The sequence below is a fragment of the Tachypleus tridentatus genome, chromosome 6 (assembly GCF_004210375.1).
Source record: "Tachypleus tridentatus isolate NWPU-2018 chromosome 6, ASM421037v1, whole genome shotgun sequence".
NCBI lineage: Eukaryota > Metazoa > Arthropoda > Merostomata > Xiphosura > Limulidae > Tachypleus > Tachypleus tridentatus.
In genome coordinates this window covers 9,574,009-9,600,968 of record NC_134830.1, presented here as the reverse complement: position 1 = coordinate 9,600,968, position 26,960 = coordinate 9,574,009, and the positions used below count along the sequence as shown (strand labels likewise).

Here is a 26,960-nt window from a genome sequence, read left to right as displayed (position 1 = left end):
CATTCGTTTGGGGACGTGACTATGGTCAGATTTATACAATAAAAATATTCCTCTATTTTGATTTCTGTTTAAATCTTTTCGAATTTCAGAGAAGTCTTTAAGTTTAAATCTATAACTATTATATAAACGTGTTGCACTTTATCTGATTGTACTGTGTTAGTAACGTCTTCAGTCTTATGTTTCTTAGAAAAGTGTCGATCTTGGATGTTGTTATGGAATATGTTATTGATTGTATTATCTGTGGTAACTTGTACTGCTAAAGCTGTATCACAAAATTCTCGAAGGTTCTCGAGTGTACGAATCAACAATTTCTGTATACGTAAACACTTCTATCGTCTATATTGTTGTGCAAACTGAAATTTCTAGAAAGTTTTTTTCACGCCTATAAACGTAACCAACTCGACGCGCCAAAATACAATATATATTTTATTAGTTTGGTGTAGTTAGTGTACTATAAACCTCGGAAGCTATAACTGTGATAAACGCTTATTTATCGGAAGCTTCATATATCTGATAAGACACATTTATATATTTCAAACATTACAAATCATTTAACTTCAGCGAATTCACATCGGACATTATAATTATTACAAAGACAATATATAACTTCAGGAATGAAAAACTAAAATTTCAAAATCAACTCGCTAATCGTTAGCCCTCGATAAGATATCAAAGATGTTCCAGACCATAAAAAAGACTTGATACTGTATGTAAGTTTGTAAAACATTTGTATATAGATCATTATCTGTAATAACCGTTATGGTATTATGGTTTGTATATTAAAATATAATTGTATTAAAAAAGAAACTGTGTGTATCAGTCATCTAAATTACAACTAAACTCAGTTTTAGGCTATTTAAAATTGTAATACGTAACATAGTTCTGTAATATCAATCCACAAATGTATAAAAAGTTGTGAGTAATAAGTAGCACGTCACTAATGTCAAGACAAGCATTAATGATTTCCGAATTTAGAGAGAATGTACGATTTCATTTCGTACTTTCACCAAACAAATTATTTATAGTTTAAATAAAAGTTTATTTACACGAAGAGTACGAGAACATCAATATTAGCATCGCCATTGTTTTAGGGGTAACTGTTGGCATTTCGTAGCATCTGTTGCTTTAACGTTAAATATTCAGTTATCAAACAGCTTCCCAATTCCATCATAAGTCACATATTTCCACAATTAGCTATTAGTATCATTTTTAATACATTTTACAACTATATAATCAGTACCTCTTTCAACCTCAACAACTCTAGAATCTAGATCAAACAATAGCAACAGCAAGCATTGTTAATCACTATGAAGTACTACTGACGGACTGGCATATATATTATTCAATATAGCTACACAATATGAACAGTCATTGTGTGGAAATAATCAAAATTTTACATGGCTATCAATAATAAATATACAAATTATAAATCTAGCCAACAAGTTACACGAGAAATGTTAAAATTAAGTTGTATTTGTTACTACATTTCAATCGTCCATTCATCTTGCGTAAAATATCCTTTTTAGAAGTTAATTTAAAACCCTGACCCGTGTTTTATATCATCGTTCAAATTCCTCAAAATCATAAGCATTTTTTGACATCTGTATCCTTGAATCACAAGCGATCATTCCAGCTTTACACCCACCACCATACTGGTACAGGTATGTTGATGATACAGTTTCTGAATTCACATGTACAGAACACATACTTAGATTTTTTAACCACGTTAACCCGATAAACCCCAACAATAAGCTACCTGTGAATATAAAAAACTAACCAAATACCATTTCTTAACATCAAGATCACTAGAACCGATACACAACTCAAAACAGAAATCCACAAAAAAGTCATCCATACTGGATTATACACACATTCCCTGGGACTCAGCACATGAAACAAAACAAAACTCAACATATTAAGACACGAAATAAATACAGCCATAAAACTATGCTCACCCAAGAAAATTAAAGATGAAATTAAAAATATAAAACAACACTTCATCAACAAATTTCCTCCAAAATCGTGGAAAAAATTATACGCACACACCTACACCAACAATAAACAAACAATAATAAATCAAGATACAACAAACTACAAAACCTCACACTGCTGTATACCACATGTTCCCGAGATCAGCGAAAAAATAAACAACATTTGGAAAAAACTTAACAAAACACAACATTCCAGTAAACACCAAATTTATTCGAAAACCAGACACAAAACTGAAGTTCATAGTACGTAAAAACTACACTGACAAACATAATTTATCAAATACAATGCAACAGCTGCCACAGTTTTTATATTGGAGAAACAAACAAAAAAATTGAAACTAGATTAAACAAAAAATAACCTTCACACGTTTTTGAACACTGTAAATCAAGTAAACACAGCATAACCGTAGAAAGCACCCATATACTGAGAAGGGAAACAAATATAAACAAACACAAAATCAAAGAAGCCCTACTTATACAACAACTAAAACCAGAATTAAATCAGTATAAAGGAACATCTTCATACCTATACAAATTTGTACGTTTTGATTTCAAGTGGGTTTCTCGTCATCAAGAATTGTTTTGATATCTGTTGTCATATCCACTATTGGAATAGTATACTTGGTATTGTTAAGACCACTATTGGAACCAGTATACTTGGCATGGTTAAGATTTATTTTCAACTCCAGTGTTTTCTGCAAAACTTAACTTTATTGATGCAAAAATGTTCATGAAGAAACTTGAATGTTAAATTTAAAAAAAAAACGTCACAGGTACAAAACAAAAAATAATCTTCGTGCAACTGTAATATATTCAAGGTGCAATTCAGTTTATTCAGGTATATTAAGTATTATAAAATTTTCATTGCATCAGAGGTAAAAATAGTTTGTTCTGTTGCTATTTAGTACAATTCAAGCTTCCTATACACTTCTGTTTGAATATTTTTAAACCTATTCTGTTTACATATTGATGCTAGATGATCAAGTAAGGAATCACAAGATATTTTAACCATACTTTAGTTTATAAAATAAAGACATATTTAGTGCTCTAATGAAATCCGTAGCCAACTTCCCATCAATATAAACCACCAAACAAGTTACTATAGAAAACACAATAACGTGACTGTAGTCTGTCACACTACCATAATAAATACTAGGTCATAGTAAGTTATCTGTTAAATAATTAAATATTTTATACTATTTTCTTTAGACAGAAAAACAGTTGAAAAATACAAGTAACAAAAAGTACGGTCTCTCGTGTAGTTTCGAAATCAAACTACACGAACAGTAACAATAAACAACATTGTAATAAAACTGGACGTACAACTGGGTATGTTGTTCTTGATGAATAAAATTCAATGAGTAAAAAATATATATAAGAGTAAATAATAATAATAATTAGCCACAGGAAAAACCCGTTTGAAGAAATACTACGAAAACAAAGGATAATTAATATAAATTACAGTTACCAAGTGGGCACTAAAAACAACAAAAACAAGAGTGCATGGTTATATTACGAACAGTAAATTGAAAGGGTGATAATTGGTAGAGGGTATATAAACTGCAAATAGACTAGAAGATATGAGATGAATGGTTGTTTCTTTTGTGTAAAAACTGTAGGTAAAGGGGTAAAATTTGATGTTGATGTGTATATCGCAGATACAAGTGGTACATAATGTCCGAGAGCTAAATTCACACAGGCGGTTGTTGCTCTAGTCTAGAATCTAGAATATCCATTACAGTCAAAGCAGCACAAAACTATACACTAGAGCAAGTGGTACCATCGTAAAACAAAAATACATGGAGCACTGATCCGCATAACTAGTTCATAATTCCACTCAAACATGAGTAAAAAAGGCGTGTACACGTTACTGTTGGTAAGCAAGACGAGTCATGGTTGTTAGAGTAAAGGGAACACTTTGAAAACAAGGAGTAATGGTATGTCGATGTTGAAAACAAGGAGTAATGGTATGTCGATATTGAAAACAAGGAGTAATGGTATGTGGATATTGAAAACAAGGAGTAATGGTATGTGGATATTGAAAACAAGGAGTAATGGTATGTCGATATTGAAAACAAGGAGTAATGGTATGTGGATATTGAAAACAAGGAGTAATGGTATGTCGATATTGAAAACAAGGAGTAATGGTATGTCGATATTGAAAACAAGGAGTAATGGTATGTCGATATTGAAAACAAGGAGTAATGGTATGTCGATATTGAAAACAAGGAGTAATGGTATGTGGATATTGAAAACAAGGAGTAATGGTATGTGGATATTGAAAACAAGGAGTAATGGTATGTCGATATTGAAAACAAGGAGTAATGGTATGTGGATATTGAATAAGGAAGCACACGATGTGGTCAAACGTTCATTCAACGATACTTTTTGACAGTTGAAAAACATTTTTGTATAATAAACAACCAACTTAAAGATAACAGGTATATGTTGGTACAAAATCACACGAATGTTATTATGACTGAGAACATATGTGATAGAAGCAAAGGGTAAATAACTGTTAGTTGCATCTGATTTTTACATTTACGAGCATAGTATTAGTATTAATATAACACAGGTTTAAACAAACAATAATTATTGCTGCTGGTATGAAAAGTAAAGGTAAAAACAGAAACTCAGTATTGAAGTAAATAACACAGATACAAATGGTAAAAAAAATTACAGTGCATATATATTATATAACAAACAATTACACGTAGAAGAAAGTGTGACTGATGGTAATATCACAGCACACTGTGCGTTTTTCATTGTTGTTGTTATTAGCACACGCGAAAAACAAAAGCAGGTCTTATATGATGACTCCATTTATTGTTTATAATTGTTAACAATTCTCCAAAAGTATCCACAATTTGCTATATGAAACTCAACTCAAACCTTGCAAAATACATGTTCAATGCATCATTACCTAAGCATTAAAACATTTCACTGAAAATACCATTCAAAAAGTCCACAGACCTTGTTTTGTCTCGAGCAAAAATTATACTCTATAACTTAACAGTTTAAGAGAGAGTACTCTAAACGAATAAGCAAATAATCTTGGAGAGTAAATCCAATCTGACTTGAGTGTTGTTCCATGACCACAATAACAAACTGTGTTGACAAAAGAAAATTTCATTCTAAATAATCGAGAGCAAAGTCAGTTTGTCGTAATGCCTTAGTTAAAACCAATACAAGCTAGGTTAAAAATCAAATATTTGCAGAACACTTTTCGGTTTCCTTAAACACTTTTTACTAGCAAACTAATTTAACGAGCGTTGTAAACAATCATAACGCAAATGTTCAACGCCATGAGAGTCAAGTAGAGATAAATCAGAACAGAAAGTGAAGTGATAATTACTGACCACAAAACACCTGCACTTTACCGACAGTTGTTTACAGAAACACTCGCAAAAGAGATGTACGTCTTAACCGTAACACATTAAATGATATGCTTGAAATCATGTAGTCATAGTGCTCTGAAACGTAGACATGTAGAAATGTGAGCAGCATCAGAACGTGCTTTTATTTATACAAGAAAAATATACATGTACTGTGCATTTTGTATTACTTGGTTTAAACGAAAGTTGATTTATGTGAAGGTAATATGATATTGAAGCTTGTATCATTATTGATGAGATATAAAAATAAACAGTAGTTCATAATAGGGCTTCTTGTTTACCAGTTACATGTCTACCCTAACTAGTCTGCCCTCACAATTTATTGGTTTATAATGCATGACAGCAATAGTGTTCAAAATAGTCGATAAGACTGGCAGTACTTTATTCAATCCTGATATATAGATAAAAATCTATGCAAGAAATGTCTCGTATAAAATCGATTGTTGGACTTAAACCATCAACATCAGTGGTTTTTGTTTCTCAGCTTCTTACTGTAGTAGAAAGTTGGACAAGTTTATTCAAGATCATCACATTTCTAAAACCTAAACACAAGCAATATTCCCGTTTCCATTAATAATTTTAAATGTATTAAGCGTTGTTGCCAGTAAGAACATTAAGGGAATATCTTACATACGTAACTACTAACCACCCTAAAGATAATGGTTTGTTGATATTCAGTAATTTCCTATACTACCTTTCATAGATTATGTAGTCATTGTTCACAGGATTGTTTACACATCTATATAAACAGCTTCCTACCCCAGATCTTAAAGCACGCCTCTTATTTGGTATTCAGTATAAAATACCTCGAAGCCTCCAAAATGCTGTTACAAAAAGTGTAAATACAGAGTTCATTTTTACTGCAGTAGTCTTCAAAAGAATGTAAACAACTGACACGATACTACATCACAATAACTGCTAGTATTTATACAACTTGTCCATTTTCTCCACATACGTGCAACTGATAATTCCATTACATCACATGAATGCGTTGCAACATCATATTATGATATACTTGTATAATTTTTAGAGCATTATTATTGCCAAGTGCTTGTTATTTTATAGCAATGCATTAACGCCAAACAAGACAAAAGTAACGGGAAAAACTTAGTTTGTTATATTAATCTAATATTCATTAAGCTTTATTATTCATTCAGCTTAGCTTCTAGGTCGACAAAAATCGGTTTTGCACAAACTGCCATTTATTTAGACTTAGAGGTTCGATTGACGTTATAGTCGTAAAAAAAAACAACTATTATACCAAATTGAGATATCTAATTGCGTTTTACCCATGTTTGGATAATATTTTTAAAAACTTCAAATATCTTTTTATTTCCACAATGTGTAAACCTTTAATTCAAATATTAACAGTCGCATAAATTTCATTTCATCATTCGAAACTGCATTTAGAAATAACAAAAATAATAAGCATCATCAAACTTCCACACGAAAAATAACATTTACACTTATCACCATAAAATATTCAATGTTACCATTTAGTCCTCAAACTGCATGGAAACTTACTTCACTGTTTACAACGACTACTAACTTCCTTAATCTCTCTTTTAGCAACATCAAATCAATACAGTTAGAATCCTTCAATTATTATTTTTATTAGATTTTATTAATTTAACTCCTTGTACCTTCTAATATTTTGACATCGTATTAATACAAACGTTTCTTCTTAATACCACCTACAGTTTAATTTTGGCTTCACTTGACTATGTCATCTAACTTGTTTTATTTAAAACACCATATAGCTATTGATATAATAAAACCGGTTTCAACAACTTGCACATTCTCTTCTAAACGGCCCGGCATGGCCTAGCGGGTAAGGCGTGCGACTCGTAATCCGAGGGTCGCGGGTTCGCGCCCGCGTCGCGCTAAACATGCTCGCCCTCCCAGCCGTGGGGGTGTATAATGTGACGGTCAATCCCACTATTCGTTGGTAAAAGAGTAGCCCAAGAGTTGGCGGTGGGTGGTGATGACTAGCTGCCTTCCCTCTAGTCTTACACTGCTAAATTAGGGACGCCTAGCACAGATAGCCCTTGAGTAGCTTTGTGCGAAATTCCAAAACAAACAAACAAACTCTTCTAAACACTGACGAACGTTACAAAATAACGAAGTGTTTGCCAACGACTATATCATTTTTCATATATCGCAATAGTACGAGTGTTTCCTCTTTGAGCCTCTGTCAATTTAATAACAATTCTTATTCTATTTGAGTTACCATGACGTCCATTCCTTGCAGTAAACACCATCTTTAGTGTAATTTTATATCATAAAAGTTATTTCAACCTTACTAAATTAACAATCTGTTCAAGTCAATAGCAAATTTACCGTCATCAAAACACGCCAACAGTCTCATTGACACTGTAGTTAGACAAAATCAAACCACCGCCTTACTTTGTACGAGTATAGTTATCAACCTCCCACGATAAACATTGCAAGCTTTTATAAATTGTTTTCTATAAACAATAATCAAAAACATTTTCAACCATTCTCGCGAAATTACAGTAGCGTTTAAAATATGTCAAAAAATGTAGTAGTTTATCTTTTCATTCAAGACGCTAGTAATTCTGCATAACTTTAGATCAGGGTAAGATATGAACTAATTACAACCTTAACTTACAATGTGTACAAATGCTGAAACTTATGAATCTCACGATGTATTCTAGTAACTGTTACGTCAATTCACAAACGTTTATTTTATGTTAATCAATTACCTATTCTCACATTTCCAATTATTTACTCTCATGGTTTCAAAATGTTATACGGCGACAACTACGCACATCTCCCTGTAATTGATATTTAAGCTATAGGAACAGTGCTACGCTGTTACACGTTGAACGGTACTGCAGCAATACTCCATTTTTATAGGGAGAATATACAAAAACATGCAGTCCATGGAAGCAAGGGAAGAAGTGCTTTCCAAATATGTGTTTACAGAAAAAGTAATTTTTAAGTATCAGCTAAATATGACGTATTGACTTGCAATTGATTCATACGGAAGCAATCTACTATACCGTACGAAATCAGTAATCACCTGGGCGAAATTATATGGGCGAAAGTGCTGCTTGTCTGGCCTACCGCTTCGTGGCTGAGCTGTTATTGCTCCTAGACATTTCCACTTTACAATAATAGCACTTGCAGTTGACCAGGGTAGCACTTTCAGTGCAGAAATTTGACGAACTGAATTGTTGGAAAGGTGGCATTCTATGACAGTGCCACGTTGAATGTCACTGAGCTCTTCAGTACTGCCAATGTTTGTCTATGGAGCTTTAATGGCTGTATGCTTAATTTTATGCACCTGTTAGCAATGGGTGTGGCTGACATAGCAAAATCCACTAATTAGAAGGGGGTTCCACATACTTTTGGCCACGTAGTGTATCTCGATATTGTAAATCTATCATTTTTTACGTTTCATATCGATATCCTCAAAAAATTTCATAAAAATGTTATAAACATGAAAAATAAATAAAAAGAACAACCAATTGTTTGTCCACGCTTCCTCATTTGGGAGGAGGCTATAAATAACAGCTGAAAGTGAAATGTCTTTAAAAATTTTGTTTTAGTAGACCTACTGCTGTGTTTATAAAATCTAAATTGTTGCTAATAATTTTACATTGCATTTAAAGCATCAGCTAAAACTTAAGCCTGCACTGCATGCTTATCGGTTTTGAAAAGCTGATTGAACACGATCAGCATCTCTGTAATCTCAAGACAGCTGGTATAGATATCAGAACACAAATTAAAATAAAGTGCAGAACCGTTTCGACCTTCTTAGGTCATCTTCTGGTTAATCTGAATACATTTTTCTTCAAGTGGGTTTCTCGTCATTACAGACTATCATCTGTGTTACTGATCCGTGAATAAGTGTGTGACGTGTCATTAGTGTAAGTATGATTGCTGCTCGTTCTGCTTGGTGAATCTTCCTCGAGCTTTGGATACATATTGGTACTATAGCAATATATATTCCAAAATATCAGGTCATACCTTTTATTTTATGACATTAGTCCTTCTTACATATCACGTAGAACACAGAGCATTGTAAAATATTAGATGATTTTGTTTAGTGATAAGTTTTAGCGCCAGTTTTGTTTTGTTTTTTGGCATATCCCGTATCAAATTGTAGCGTATTTACGAAGCCTGATACCAAAATTGTTAATTGCATGCATAGAACTTTCAGCAAACTCTATTTAACACGAGTTCTTGACAAGAATTTTGTCCAGGCAATGTACTGTTTTCTGTCTAACTTTGGTGGAAACTCGCGTAAATATACTTTATTTTCCTTGAGAATGTTCCCACACCCATAAACAACACAGCGAAAAATCTGTTATTTATCCACTAATACAGGACCAACGATAAGGAAGATTACCCCAGGGCCTGGTATCATTAGAGGGTCCGTACAAAATCTCGTCAAATTGACTTTTCATAGTGCATTAAAACGTGGCCACGAAAAAAGTTCCAAAAGTTGTATTTTATAGTTAACATATTATGGTTAAACCAGGGACCGGAAAACTCTCGTCAGCCCTGTACAAATGTGTAGCTTTGTGCTTAATTCAAACACAACAACAAACAACTGTATTCACGATGTCTGTCAAATGAAATATTTCCGGAAAGAAAAAAAAAAAAACGCATCATTTTCACATAATCAAACCCACAGTTTTCTACACATAGAGGGGAAATCGAACACGTCTGGTCTTGTTCACCTTGAATTACGTCACTGGCTTTTGACTTTTTAAGGCACTCGACTCATAATCCGAGGGTCGTGGGTTCGAATCTCCGTCACACCAAACATGCTCACCCTTTCAGCCGTGAGGGCATTATAACATGACGGTCAACTCCACTATTTGTTGGTAAAAGATTAGCCCAAGAGCTGGTGGTGGTTCCTTCTTGTCTTACACTGTAAATTAGGAACGGTTAGCGCAGATAGCCCTCGTGTAGCTTCATGCGAAGTTCAAAAGCAAACAAAATATCAGTTGATAGCAAAAGACATATCAAAATAATAATTACTTTTGAGATTTATTTCAAAATATTAAAGAATAACGTTTATTTTGATTTCAAGACACATTTCAAATTCCCATCTATCACAGGAGATATTCAAAAACAACAGTCAATAGCAAAATATGTTTGAAAACATTGTGTAATACAATTTCCTATGATGATGATACAGATTCTGTAACTGAAAATATTGTGTAATACAGTTTAGTATTATGATGATATAGATTATGTAACTGAAAACATTGTGTAACACAGTTTATTATTATAATAATACAGATTATGTAACTGAAAACATTGTGTAATACAATTTATCATGATGATGATACAGATTCTGTAACTTAAAATATTATGTAATACAGTTTATTATGATGAAGATACAGATTCTGTAACTGAAAATATTGTATAATACAGTTTATTATTATGATGATACAGATTATGTAAATGAAAATATTGTGTAATACAGTTTATTATTATGATGATACAGATTATGTAACTGAAAACATTGTGTTATACAGCTTATTATGATGATGATACAGATTCTGTAACTAAAAATATTGTGTAATACAGTTTATTATTTTGATGATACAGATTCTGTAACTGAAAATATTGTGTAATACAGTTTATTATTATGATGATACAGATTCCGTAACTGAAAACATTGTGTAATCCAGTTTATTATGATGATGATATAGATTCTGTAACTGAAAACATCGTGTAATACAGTTTATTATGATGATACAGATTCTGTAACTGAAAACATTGTGTAATACAGTTTATTATGATGATACAGATTCTGTAACTGAAATTATTGTGTAATACAGTTTATTATGATGATGATACAGATTCTGTAGCTGAAAATATTGTGTAATACAGTTTATTATTATGATGATACAGATTATGTAACTGAAAATATTGTGTAATACAGTTTATTATTATGATGATACAGATTATGTAACTGAACACATTGTGTAATACAGTTTATTATGATGATGATATAGATTCTGTAACTGAAAACATTGTGTAATACAGTTTATTATTATGATGATACAGATTATGTAACTGAAAACATTGTGTAATACAGTTTATTATGATGATGATACAGATTCTGTAACTGAAAACATTGTGTAACACAGTTTAGTATGATGATGATACAGATTCTGTAACTGAAAACATTGTGTAACATATTTTATTATTATGATGATACAGATTCTGTAACTAAAAACATTGTGTAATACAGTTTATCATTATGATGATACAGATTATGTAACTGAAAACATTGTGTAATACAGTTTACTATGATGATGATACAGATTCTGTAACTGAAAACATTGTGTAATACAGTTTGTTATGATGATGATACATATTCTGTAACTGAAAACATTGTGTAATACAGTTTATTATGATGATGATATAAATTCTCTATCTGAAAACATTGTGTAATACAGTTTAGTATGATGATGATAGAGATTCTGTAACTGAAAACATTGTGTAATACAGTTTATTATGATGATGATACAGATTCTGTAACAGAAAACATTGTGTAACATATTTTATTATTATGATGATACAGATTCTGTAACTAAAAACATTGTGTAATACAGTTTATCATGATGATGATACAGATTATGTAACTGAAAACATTGTGTAATACAGTTTATTATGATGATGATATAAATTCTCTATTTGAAAACATTGTATAATACAGTTTGTTATGATGATGATAGAGATTCTGTAACTGAAAACATTGTGTAATACAGTTTATTATGATGATGATACAGATTCTGTAACTGAAAACATTGTGTAATACAGTTTATTATGATGATGATACAGATTCTGTAATTGAAAACATTGTGTAATACAGTTTATTATGATGATGATACAGATTCTGTAACTGAAAACATTGTGTAATACAGTTTATTATGATGATGATACAGATTCTGTAACTGAAAACATTGTGTAATACAGTTTATTATGATGATGATACAGATTCTGTAACTGAAAACATTGTGTAATACAGTTTAGTATGATGATGATACAGATTCTGTAACTGAAAACATTGTGTAATACAGTTTATTATGATGATGATACAGATTCTGTAACTCAAAATATTGTGTAATACAGTTTATTATGATGATGATACAGATTCTGTAACTGAAAACATTGTGTAATACAGTTTATTATGATGATGATACAGATTATGTAACTGAAAACATTGTGTAATACAGTTTGTTGTGATAATGATTCAGATTTTGAAATAAAAACTGTAACTGAAAACATTAAAAACATTCAGCAGAAATAATTAATAATCAAGGGCGTTTGAATGTTAAGCAATTCTTCTTCGTCCCGCTTGTGGTTAAGATGTGATGTGGGCTTGTTTTATTAACGTGTTTTTTGTTTGGTTTCTTTTGAAAGTAGTTTAAGACTAGAGGGAAGGCAGCTAGTCATCTTCACCCACCGCCAACTCTTGGTCTACTTTTTATCAACGAATAGTGGGATTGATCGTTATATTATAACGTCCCCACGGCTGAAAGGGCGAGCATGTTTGGTGTGACGGAGATTCGAACCTGCGACCCTCGGATTATGAGTCGAGTGCCTTAACCACCTCGCCATGCGGGACTATGAAGGTTCGTAATAAGGTGTGTGGGTAACCAGTGTGGTGACATATATAGTCAAGGATGTCGACGTCATATAAACCAAGTGTTTAAGCTGAATTGTCTTGGAGAACTAGCCAATCATAATCTAAAGTATCAAGTTTAGTTTGTTCTAAAGATGAGTGTACAGTATGTAAAAGACTTGAAGTGTGATAATATTTATAACAATGTTAGCCAGTCTTTATAAAGATAAAATTATGAATAACAAATAAGATTAAAATAAAAATATTGCCAAAGGTGGTGGGAAAATGTGACGTAATATACAGGAAATATAGATAAATTAAAACATGAGTGATGCTGTGTACAGGAAATATAGAGAAATTAAAACATGAGTGATGTTATTAATATAAAGTAACTTTAACAATGAATTTATGTTTGAAAAATCGTTCTAGAGACATACGGAGATCAACAATCCCAGAATAGAATATAGTATTTGATAGTGCTAACCAATAAGTTTCTAGCGATTGCTGTCATTTGGCGTTATAGTATTTGATAGTGCTAACCAATAAGTTTCTACAGATTGCTGTCATTTGGCGTTATAGTATTTGATAGTGCTAACCAATAAGTTTCTACAGATTGCTGTCATTTGGCGTTATAGTATTTGATAGTGCTAACCACTAAGTTTCATTCATATCACTCTTTCTTTCAGATGTCTTTTATGGTATTATATCATAAGAAGCAATATAATGAATTTTTTTGTCAAGAGTGTGTGTGTGTGTTTTCTTATAACAAAGCCACATGGGGCTATCTGCTGAGCTCACCGAGGGGAATCGAACCCCTGATTTTAGCGTTGCAAATCCGTAGATTTACCGCTGCACTAGCGGGGGGCGTTTTGTCAAGAACTTTCACATCTTTTGCTTGTTCCGGGAATCTTTCAAATATTTTTGATAAATCTTGGATGAAGTTCATCTTTCTCTACCTTATCTCACAGTTTCATTGATAAGACTTGATAAACTTAATTGTGTTAATCTTTGTTTAATCATAAATGTTCGTGTTGAAATTTTTAAATAAATGTTTCGTATGTCATCAATCTTATTTAGAATTTGTGATTTTACTTACATGCATATGTTTAAAACATTAATGATCAGTTTATGGAATCTAATTGAATAAAAATGTATACAACTGAAATGTTCATCAAATATTGAATGTACTTTAGTGTTTGTATGACTTTGTTCACTGAAAAAAAATTCAGTATATATTGTTAAATAGACTTGGTAAACCCAAAACTGGCTTTGTTATGCGGGTATCAATGATCACAACATACAGTATTTAAAATTGTCGTTTGGTTATACAGGATGTCCATAAACTATTCACTCCATTATAGGCCTTTATAAATTCTTTATTATAACGACACTTAAAATGAGGTTTCTCAAAATGTGCAAGTTTTGAAACATTATAACATAGGTATTTGGAATAATAATTATAATGTAGACTGAACTATCTAAGTTGTTACCCTTCGAGTGCATAAAGAAATCTCATGTATAATATATATTACAAGTCTAAGTAAACATTAAAGTAAAATTGAATCGATCTCTCATTGTGAAAAAAATTACTCTAAGCCAAGTGACACAGTCCCACCTTTTTACCGAGTGTTGTAAAGTACATTGATTGTACATTGTCGTTTATATAAAACTAAGTATACCCATGCCATTCAATAAGTTTGTTATAGTGCAAGAGAATTTCTGATTTGTTAACAAATACATACTTCATTGGACAATATAATAAATCTTTGTTGCACGTTTCGTTTTTATTTCAAAGTATTATTTTATAAAGATAAATAGTAAATGTGTTATACACAGGAAAAAATAAACGTGAAAAACTTCTATTATTCTAAGTACGAATAATTTGAGTTAAAACTCTTTCAGAATAATGTAAACACATCTCGATGTCTTTTATTTCAAATGCCAGCTGAGCTGTTTTAAAGTTACTTTTTGGTATTGGGCTGAACGCGTCATAATGAGTCAGAATGATCTCCATGATGTTAGTGACTTATAGATAGAAACTAAAATAATATATGTATGAATGGTTACAGAAGTTTTGATTATAATAGGGAGAAAGGTTGAGTTATATCTGAACATTAAAACTGTAAAGATTTGTGAATTTTAATTTATAGTACTTCAAGTGTGTGGTAAATGTTGGTGTTTTAAATGGTTTTTTATGATGATTGGTTAAACAGTAAGCTATTGATTTCTTATGTTCACCTGTTTGCTCGAAATTAAGCACTATGCTACACAATAGGCTATCACGTGCTCTGCTGACCACGAGTATCGAAACACGTTTCCTAGCAGTGGGAGTCCGCAGACATGCCGCTGGGCCACTCGGGGACGTATTCAGTTATAGCTAAATGGTTATGTTAAAGAACTTTGCTAGAAATAGAAAGAACTGTTATATGTTATCATTCACTTAATACATACAGTAGGTAAGATTTTCTATGACCATTTAAACTATAATGACTTATAAAGTTAAATACGGAAATAAGTTTCTTTTTAAGGATGAATAAATGGTTGTTATAAAAATGTTAAAGTCAGGAAATACAAAAAGTATGATTAAATATAGAAGTGAGAAAACAGTAACCACCACATTAAATGTGCTAGTAACACTACTCAGCTCTAGAAACAGCAGAAATGTATGTTAAATATAGAAGTGAGAACAGTGAACACTACATTAAACGTGCTAGTAACACTATTCAGTTCTAGAAACAGCACAAATGTATGCTAAATATAGAAGTGAAAACAGTAAGCACGACATTAAATGTGCTAGTAACACTAGTCAGCTCTAGAAACAGCACAAATGTATGTTAAATATAAAAGTGAGAACAGTAACCACTACATTAAATGTGCTAGTAATACAATTCAGTTCTAGAAACAGCACAAATGTATGTCAAATATAGAAGTGAGAACAGTAAGCACTACATTAAATGTGCTAGTAACACTACTCAGCTCTAGAAACAGCACAAATGTATGTTAAATATAGAAGTAAGAACAGTATAGAGTAAGTTTCAAACATTAAGTTATACTAAAACTTATCAAAAGGCATTGTTGTTCTTTATATTGTTGATAACATAGAAGAGTAAGTTTCAAACATTAAGTTGTACTAAAACTTATCAAAAGGCATTGTTGTTCTTTATATTGTTGATAACATAGAAGAGTAAGTTTCAAACATTAAGTTATACTAAAACTTTTCAAAAGGCATTGTTGTTCTTTATATTGTTGATAACATAGAAGAGTAAGTTTCAAACATTAAGTTATACTAAAACTTATCAAAAGGCATTGTTGTTCTTTATATTATTGATAACATAGAAGAGTAAGTTTCAAACATTAAGTTATACTAAAACTTTTCAAAAGGCATTGTTGTTCTTTATATTGTTGATAACATAGAAGAGTAAGTTTCAAACATTAAGTTATACTAAAACTTATCAAAAGGCATTGTTCTTTATATTGTTGATAACATAGAAGAGTAAGTTTCAAACATTAAGTTGTACTAAAACTTATCAAAAGGCATTGTTGTTCTTTATATTGTTGCAGTGTTTTACATATGTTTGATTTTTTTTTACATTGTGTGACAAGTTATACAGTACTTGAAAAAAAACTGTTACACTAAACAAAGGACAGAAAATGTGGTTCTCTCACACAAGAAAAAATCAGAGAATTTGAATATGTAAAATTAACTCTTTCTTGCCAGATATTGTTTTCTGCACATAAAATAAATCTTTAGTCACTTGCATTCAAAATGTTATAAACTACTTTGTTTCATGTTATACCAATTAGTATAGCACAATATCCTAACTAATAATGCCTATTTTAAGTGTATTCAAGCTTTAAGCTTTTAATGTTTTATACATTCTTCTCAAAAGAAGATAGTATTCATTGGCATCATTCTAACTCTGTGTTCCCAGTGAAAATGTAATTACAATTAATGCCACTTCACTTACTATATATTAACTGTGATTTGCATGTAACTTGCTGATTTGCTTATCTAAATTATTTTAATATAACAGTGTTTAGGGACAACAAGGGAACTGTGTACATTTTTGCTGTCCCATCCTCTAAGTTAAACTAAAACTATTAAATGAAAAAACATTAAAGCCATCTCTTATAATTTATGTAGCTATCAAGCTATCTTTTAAACTTACTGCCTCCACAATATATGAAGGCAACAATTCCATAGGTCAACCACCCTGTTGGAAAAATAACATTGTCTTAACTGAAGACAGCTTCTACCTGCTTAAATCTGTGTGTCTCCTAGTTTTATAACCCTCACTGATAAGTATGAAAAATGTTTATATCAACATTATCAACTTTTTTTACAATGCTTCAATCAGATTCCTTCTAACTCTTCTTTTTCAAGAGAAACAATCTTAAGGACCTTAATATCATCTCCTTTTATGACAGCTTCTCTGTCCCAAATAACATTTTTTCATCTCCTTTTATGACAGCTTCTCCTGTCCCAGATAACATTTTTGTAATGCTTCTCTGAAACGTAACCAACAATTCAGTTTCTTCATTAAGGTGAGGAACCTGAGTCTGAATACAGTACTCAAAATGTGGCCTAACCAGTGACCTGTATGAAGAAATTATAACTTCTTTATAAGTTTCAATATTTCTGTGGATACAACCAAAAAATCCCATTTGTCCTACCACTAGCAACAGCACACTGCTTGGATGGCTTTAGAGACTAGTCAACCATTACACCAAGATTCCTTTCCCTAATAAAACTGTTAAGGTTATTCCCATCCAAATTATACTTATAATTCATATTAGGATAACCCAGATGCATTATCTTGCAGCTATTTTAATTATAAACCATCTGCCGTATATTTTCCAATTTACTGCATGATCTAAATTCTTTTGTAAGTCAGCAGCATCCAGTTCACAGCTAGCAACACACAAGACCTTAATATCATCTGCACATTTGAGTAATATATTCATCATTTTTTTCATCTGTGTCATTGATGTAAATTAAAAAGATCAAATGTCCTAAGACTGAATTTTGAAGTACCTCATTTGTGACATTAATCGAGTTTGACTGAATTCCGTTTATAACACGCTGCATTTCTCCATTAAGCCACTCTCCTATCCAGTTAGTTAACTTATTCTCCACATTTATAGAGATTAGTTTCTTTACAAGCCAAATCTATACTCTTACCCTCACCTGCATATACAGTAACATTTTCAAAGCATGTCCAAAGATTTGTGACACATGGTTTTGCCTTAGTGAAACCATGTTGACTATCGAAAAAAAAATGTAAATTTTGTTAAATGACTTTACTAAGTATCTTTTATCAGACTTTCCAAAATTTTTCTCATGATTGATTTAAGACTAATTGGCCTATAATTAGTGGGGCAACTTGTGTTACCTCCCTTGAATTTTGGAGTGACAGCTGATTTTCAAGCTGTTGGTACTTGTCCATTATTCAGAGATTTACAAAAAAGTGTCAGGTGACTCACATATACAGTTCTTGATCTATCTTAAAAAACTTGGGGAAATATTATCTGGTCCTGGAGTCTTATATTTTAACCATCCCAATTTTATTATAAAAATGTGAGAATTTATGCATTTTTATTGTGTAACTTTGTTTCATCTGTGAATTGCTTAAGATGAGGATTACTGCATAAGTCTTCATCAGTAAAAACTGAAGAAAAAGCAGTTTTCTGCTTTTTTTTATTAAAAGTTATTTAATAAAATAACTATTTCATGATCATCAGATATAGGCCTCCCTTTATCATCTCTCAGTGGTCTTATCTCTGTCATAACATTTTGTTTTTCTCTAATGTGCTTAAAAATATCCTTACTATTAATTTTTATCATTCATCCTTTTCTCATAGATCTTTTTGGATGTACCAAAATCCTGATTGACTTAACTGGCCCGACATTCTGTAATCTACCAGTTGAATTAAAATTGTTAAGTTTATAATCTTTTATTGAATTTTACCTCTTGTACCCTTTGTGAGCCAACCTGTTTTTTTTTACTTGCAGCTACCCATTTCTTTCTGTAAGAAATGTATTTGTGTTGAATATTGAAAAATATTTTCACATTTGCTCAGTATCTACAAATAACTTAGTTGCCAAGTTCACAATAGATAATACTTGTTGCATCACTTCAATTTTTTTTTTTTTTAATTTGGAATCAGTTACCATTATTCCTGATTTTTATATGCAGTAAAACATTGAATTTAATGCAGCAATGATCACTTGCATCTAGACCCAATTTTCACTCTCCAGACCATTTCTGTGTTACAAGTTAACAATAAATCTAAAATAGCATTATCTCTGGTAGGTTTGTTGACCAATTATTGAAGAAATCTATTTTGAACAGTTTCCAAAACCTTTTTTCATCATGGTTCAACTCTGGCATTTCCCAGTCAGTATGCCTGAAATTAAAACCACCCATAATTATGACTTCATTAACAGCTGAAATCTTAATCTCACAGTACAGTTTCTCAGTAATTTCATCTGGTTGTCTGTAACAAATTCTTATAGGAGCTTTTTCCCTTGTTATATGCTAACAGAAACCCAAATGGACTGAACCCTCTTGTAGCTATCCTTAATATTCTAAAATTTGGCAGGATGTAATACACATTTTACTTACTAGAGCCACAACGCCTCACTTTACTACTCTGTTCATATTAAATAATCTATAATCATGTATTTTAAAGAAATTTTATCAAAATTATCTAGATTTAGCCATGTTTCAGATATTGCCATTACATATAAAATCTTTACCTACCAGTGCCCTAAAGTAATCATTTTATTTCTCATTCTTCTAGCATTACAAAAATAACAAACTTATAACGACTGGTAATACTGATTTCTTCTGCTTGACATTCCTCTACATCTCAATTTTGTTTCATTTAGTTTATCTTGGCCCTCACCAGTATCTAGTCCTAGTTTAAAATTTTCCTTTAAGCTGAGTTAATAGTCCTTCCAAACATGTCAGACCTTTTTCTACTTCAGTGAAACCATCCAATTCTACTCTTTCCGCTGATCTGATCCTACAAGTCCAACCAGCTAATCTGCTCATTTGTAAATATTATTTTCAGCCTATCATTTAGCTCTAGTGATTTACTCAAACTTTTATCTTTACTATTAATTCTTGGCAGTATTCCTGATAGGATTAACCTGTGGCCTTTATTTTTAAATACTTTCATTAATTATCCCCTCTGGCTTGTTCTTTCTTGTATTGTTAGCCCCTACGTGTAAAACAGAAACTGCCTTGTTGCCAGTCCACTTCACTATATCCTTGCACTATTGACCCCAGAGACTATTCTGTCCACATGCTAGTGACAAGGAACCACCTATAACTATAACATTTTTAAGTTCATAACTCATATCCTACTTTGCTTTCCCTCCCTCTTACAGCTTATTGTCTACATAAGTCAAGGGCTGAAATTTGTTGTTCAGCAGATTAGGGTCTTTACAATTAACTCTGATACAACCCTTTTTAACTTACTGAATGTCATTGTTAATCATAGCTGATGTATCTCACCACTTTTAATTCTAATACTACCCTAACTTACTGAATATCATTGTTAATCGTATCTGATGTATCTCACCACTTTTAATTCTAATACTACCCTAACTCATGAATGTCATTGTTAATCATAGCTGATGTATCTCTCCACTTTTAATTCTAATACTACCCTAACTCACTGAATGTCATTGTTAATCGTAGCTGATGTATCTCACCACTTTTAATTCTAATACTACCCCAACTTACTGAATGTCATTGTTAATCATAGCTGATGTATCTCTCCACTTTTAATTCTAATACTACCCTAACTTACTGAATGTCATTGTTAATCATAGCTGATGTATCTCACCACTTTTAATTCTAATACTGCCCTAACTTCCTGAATGTCATTGTTAATCGTATCTGATGTATCTCACCACTTTTAATTCTAATACTACCCTAACTCATGAATGTCATTGTTAATCATAGCTGATGTATCTCACCACTTTTAATTCTAATACTACCCTAACTCACTGAATGTCATTGTTAATCATAGCTGATGTATCTCACCACTTTTAATTCTAATACTACCCTAACTCACTGAATGTCATTGTTAATCGTAGCTGATGTATCTCACCACTTTTAATTCTAATACTACCCTAACTTACTGAATGTCATTGTTAATCATAGCTGATGTATCTCTCCACTTTTAATTCTAATACTACCCTAACTTACTGAATGTCATTGTTAATCGTAGCTGATGTATCTCACCACTTTTAATTCTAATACTACCCTAACTTACTGAATGTCATTGTTAATTGTAGCTGATGTATCTCACCACTTTTAATTCTAATACTACCCTAACTCACTGAATGTCATTGTTAATCGTAGCTGATGTATCTCACCACTTTTAATTCTAATACTGCCCTAACTTCCTGAATGTCATTGTTAATCGTAGCTGATGTATCTCACCACTTTTAACTCTAATACTGCCCTAACTTCCTGAATGTCATTGTTAATCGTAGCTGATGTATCTCACCACTTTTAATTCTAATACTACCCTAACTTACTGAATGTCATTGTTAATCATAGCTGATGGGAAATGACAGCAGGAGATACACAGTTTATACTTCTTCTATTTAAATAGGATAGCCTCTATCATTTCTTCCAACCTACAAATTGAACATACAATCTTAGCTTCTGTAAAGGTGTGTAGTGGTCCAGAATTCCTAAAGAAAACTCATTCATTGCATCTAACAAGCTGGGAATGCTTAGACCCCAAACTAGTCTTAACCATTGTACTATTTTTAAAATTAGAATAAACACTTAGTACTATGATTAAATACCAGTAGGCTGTTGTTAACACTGTTAAGCCTAAATATGACAATTAATTAGTTTTAAGACTATTTGTTAAATATAACAAAGTATTTAGTTTATCTTACAATCTCACTGTAAGTTCAATTATAACTAAGCCTAAAGAACAGTTATGAGTACAGAACATAAAATCTTCACCTGTCATTATTTGCCTCCCAATTTTTTGTGTGGATATCTCATTCTCCACTTTTCTACAGTTCTATTTTGGAAAACTCAACCATCTCAACCCTCTGTGTAGAAAATTTTGCCCTCTTACTCTCTAATTATTTATTTAGCCACACATAATGAGGAAATGTTGCACATCTAGAAGAATATAGACATAAGCGTAGCTGTTAACATTTTAGTTATGGACTTAGTCAAACCAACCAAGTTGCGACCCACATCTACCTTAATAGTTTCCTACTGTAACTTCCATTATGTTTTATATATCTTCATAAAATTATACAAGCTTTTAATAAATACTAAGACTATTTTGTGAAAAAAAGTTCTAATTTTTAATGAAGTATTTTTACTAAAAATATCTTTGAGTGAATAGAATTAAAGTGTTATCTGTTCCTATTTTCATGTTAAGATTAAAAATACTTTTTTCATCTGACAAAGTGTCAAATTTCATTTGTATAATTTGTAAAACCTCCTAAATGAATTGGAAATGGGTTGTTTTCTTTCTCAATGAAACTTTATATTTTGATATCCTAGCTTCCTATGAAGTTGATCAATTTGACCAACCCCGTAACCGGGTTGAAAATTGTTGAAGTTCTGCTGTTTGAAAAATTGTTTTAAAGTACTATAATAAAAGGTTTATTGTTGATCCATTCATCCCGTAAGTAGTATACTGAACTATGTGAAATGTAACGTCCTCTTTCGAGACAAACTTTGAGCTGGTAAGTTTAATTTTTAGTTACTTTAAGATTTCATTATTTTTTAGATTCAAATACAGATTGTTATTAAATGTGATAAACTACCATGGAATTCTGTGGTATCAATGAAGTCATTTATGGTTTTTTGATTAGTTAAATGTATATATAAAACCTAAAAACAATTTGTTTCACATGCACCCCGTGCACATTTTTTAAAGCTTAGCAAGCTAAGACAAGTAGCAATAAGTACAAAGGTCATAACTAGAATAGATAGTTGTATGCATAGTTTCTGAAGTTACTGTTCTCTGTCTTAAGAAAAATATATATACACAATTTATAGTAATTGAAATCTGACTCTATTTTACCAAATACTTGTCCATAAAAACACATCCAAGATAGGTCACTTTGTAAAAACTAAAGGTCAATTTTATGTTTTTGGATACAGTAATGTGAGTGCACATGCACCACATCATTGTAACTTCTGTAATATTAGCCAGGCACAGTTGAAAGGTCAATATAATAAGATTAATAAATATAATATTTAAGTTATTTTGTCAGAACATTTATATTTCAGTTTTATAATTTGTGATCATTCTAGAATGGAAAAGGTATAATTTATATTAATTTCCATATGTTATATAGTGGTTACAAGATTGGTCAAATTGACTGAACCCATACAGAGATTTTTTATTGAAAATTTTCTGATGCACAGAAGTATTTTGAATTTTAAAATGAAAATTACTTTGCATGTTAGATAGGCAACATGCAAAAAATATAAAATACTTGATAAAAGCAGCATTTAACAAACCCAAAGACTTAATAAAAAATCATTTATTTTGCATATGAAAGACTTTGAATGTTTACTGATAATCTGCCAAATTTTATAAACACATGCTTACCAATTTTAAAGTAATAGAATTAAAATTTTAACAAGCACAAAATGATTGAGGTTGGTTCCAGGGACTGACCCCATGCTGAAGGAGTTAAAGGATACATAGAGCTCTAAATGAATTTTTAGCTTCATGTAACCTTGTTTTTATATATTTTACAGCATCATTCTTATCGCTCCTTCCAAGGGTTCACTTGTCTGATGCAGCTGTCTACCAGAGAAAAAGACTATATAATTGATGCTATAGAACTGCGTAGTGAACTTTCCCACTTAAATGAAGTATTTACAGATCCTAAAATTGTCAGGGTGACTAAAATATTGTCGTAATATATGATGTATATGGTGGTTATAATATTTTTACATCAAAATTTGTGTTTGCTATTGTATAATTATTCTGTTTTTGTGTAAATTATTACCCTTTTTATATTTTTATAAAGGTAATTAATCTTTAAAATGTTTTGTGTAGAATTTTGAGAGAGAATACTTTAATTGTGAATTATTACAGATATTAAAACTGTTATAGTGATTAAAATGTTACAAGGCTAGAATATGCACAATTTTGTTAATGTTTATTTTAACATGAGAAGTTGTTTTTAATTGTGATAAAGACGTTTGTCTCATCACTTATGTGATGTTGACAGGAGAGAATGACTGTAATTGATGCTGTAGAAATTCTTTTAGTAATTTGGTAAATATTTTAAATTGCAAATGATTTCTCGAAATTACCTGAGGTAAGTTAACAGATTTATATTTTCAGGTTCAAAATGTGTAAAAGTTTCACTCACTCCTTAACTCTTAGCTTAAATCCTTTCTTAATACTGTGATGTTTATATTGAACTTACTAAAGCTTGCATTTATTAATAAGGAGTAATGTTTGTTTGTAGGTACTTCATGGTGCAGATATGGACATCTTGTGGTTACAACGTGACTTTGGACTATATGTAGTTAATATGTTTGATACTGGACAAGCTGCAAGAGTGCTAAATATGGCTTGTTTCTCATTAGCCTACTTGCTGAAACATTATTGTCAGTTGGATGTTAACAAACAATTTCAGTTAGCAGACTGGAGAATCAGGTAAGTTAACTTTCAGTTTGCAAAAGTAAGCTCATTCTTTGATAGATTGTTTAGGCAAAGCATTCATGATGAAACTTTGTGGAATGGACTGCAACTGCCTATTGTGGAGACACAAGTGTAGACAATGACTTGAAGATGAAAGGTGGAAGACTGTTGAAATGTTGTTCTCTACACTTGTGTCTCCACAACAGGCAGTTGCTGTCCATTCTACAAAGTTTCATCAGTAAGCTCATTGTTTATAGCATCCTTCATTACCCCTAAGCATTATAATTTTATGCAGAGGTATTCATTAAATAAATAATATTATTATCCATTTGATTTCTTGGTTTAGATATTTTTATTAAAACGTTAAAAACAATGTAGAACAAAATACAACAGACTATTGGAAATTTGTTACTTGAAAATTTGTAATGTGACTGGAAAAATTCTTAAGTGTATAAAAAATTGACGAACTATTAAAATAGTTTGAAATATGAGAATAATTATATTTGAGCTTAAGAAGAATATTATTCATTACTTTTACTTCTGTCACAAAGAATGTTTGCATGATAAAAAGAATGATTGGATGATTATTACACAGGCCTCTCCCAGATGACATGATCCAATATGCTAGAGAAGATACACATTATTTACTCTATATTTATGACCATATGAAAAGAGATCTGATTAGTAAGGGGAATGATCAGAAAAATCTACTAATATCAGTGTTTCAAAGAAGCAAAACTGTCTGTTTGAAGGTAAGTGGCTATTCAAGGTGTACTTGTAGTTTTTGTTATGATATTATAAAATATTTTAAGTGTGTTATATTGACCTCAGTATAAAAAGATGAATTAACTTTTTTGAATTAGGAATTACAGGAAATGAAACCTTTAGATAAGGAAATAAATTGCTTGAAATAATCATTTAATCCTTTCCATATGGATTCAGCCAGGGTAGCCACCCTAGCACCAACAAATAATAATCACAATTTACAAGCAGTAACTTTTAATGTGTTTTGTCTGTCTTCACAAATCTGGCAAGCTTTCAGTAAACATTACAAATATTTTGTATACAAGAAAATAAGATATTTTAATTAAGTATTTTTACTAGAGATTTATCCATGAATATACAGATAAATTGGAGTGTTTACTGCTTCAAGTGCAAAGCAGTTTTAATCTCAATAATGCTGCATTGTGAGATTCTGTTGAATTGACTCTCATTTTGCAGCTCTGATTGGAGGAATATGATCTCATTGAATTATCCGACTATTGTCTTGTTGGTCTCTGGTACTGCACATTTGGGCTTGGATAGTTGATGCATTCCATCAGAACAGGATGAGATTACAACTATTAGCCTTCCCTCCTATTCATATATTACCTATGCTACTAAATATTATTTGTTCCAACCCAGTGTTGGGTCCTGTTGATAGCACCAGATTGGCAGCTACACCTTGCTTTCTGCTTTTGCAGTATCTTCAGGAGTATCCACCTTTTCCATTTCATAGGTCGTCTCTGGTGAGGCATCCATTTCTGTGATCTGAAACAGTAAACTAGGCTGTCCAGAAGCTCAGACTTAGGAAGTAGAGGTTATACACTTTCACACAGCATTGAGGTTACCATTTATCTCAGTTTTTGTTTTATCTGGATATGAAATGAAATTACACACATCAGGAATGGTGTATTGTAAAGGGTCGAACCCACTTCAATTCAAAGTGCCAACGGTAATCTTTTTGTGACCTGGCTCTTTCACAACCACCTTGTTTAAGGAAGCCATATTGACTACTATTCAGTTTTCATGACTAAATATACCTCAAGTCTCTACTCCATGGATTCCTCAGGTCACTTTGGGTTTTTGGTCTCAAATGACTGTTTCAGTTGTCTAACAAGTATATTAAGGTTACATTACAAATTCTTTCTCGGCACCTGTTTGTGAACTGTTTATCATATGCAGTATATCCCCTTTACGTGAAAGTTTATTTTTCCTAGCTACTAATACACAGGCATCACTTATTGGAGTTACTTGAGCTGTCTGTCCACAGAACAGTTCTTTTTTACCCAAGAAATTGTCAAATAGGGAAGGTGATAAATCCTTCTCACTGATACATCAGATTTTCATCATTCAGTGAGAGTCTTGAATGTTTTGTCGTCTGCACTAATGTCTTTAGAGATGCTAGACAACATTTTATTCTGGGCTCTTACAAATTAAATTCTGTATGAAGAATATACCTGTTCTGAATGTTTCACCACCAGGGCACCAATCTTCTATTGGCCCATCCAATATCTGTACATGTTTTCT

The 26,960-nt window shown here is 31.6% G+C and overlaps 1 protein-coding gene across 2 annotated transcripts in view; it reads left to right on the top strand.

The window, feature by feature from the left end:
- The first annotated feature begins 23,776 nt into the window (after positions 1–23,776).
- LOC143251914 (exosome complex component 10-like) overlaps positions 23,777–26,960 on the top strand; it is a 46,307-nt gene continuing 43,123 nt past the window's right edge. Inside the window, exons 1-3 of one of the 2 annotated variants that reach the window (XM_076503276.1) lie at positions 23,777–23,917; positions 24,496–24,686; positions 25,267–25,423. In XM_076503276.1, coding sequence (XP_076359391.1) covers positions 23,813–23,917; positions 24,496–24,686; positions 25,267–25,423 — 453 coding nt within the window. In that variant the 5' untranslated portion in view covers positions 23,777–23,812. The remainder of the gene's footprint in view (positions 23,918–24,495; positions 24,687–25,266; positions 25,424–26,960) is intronic. The other variant, XM_076503277.1, reaches the window with a different exon arrangement.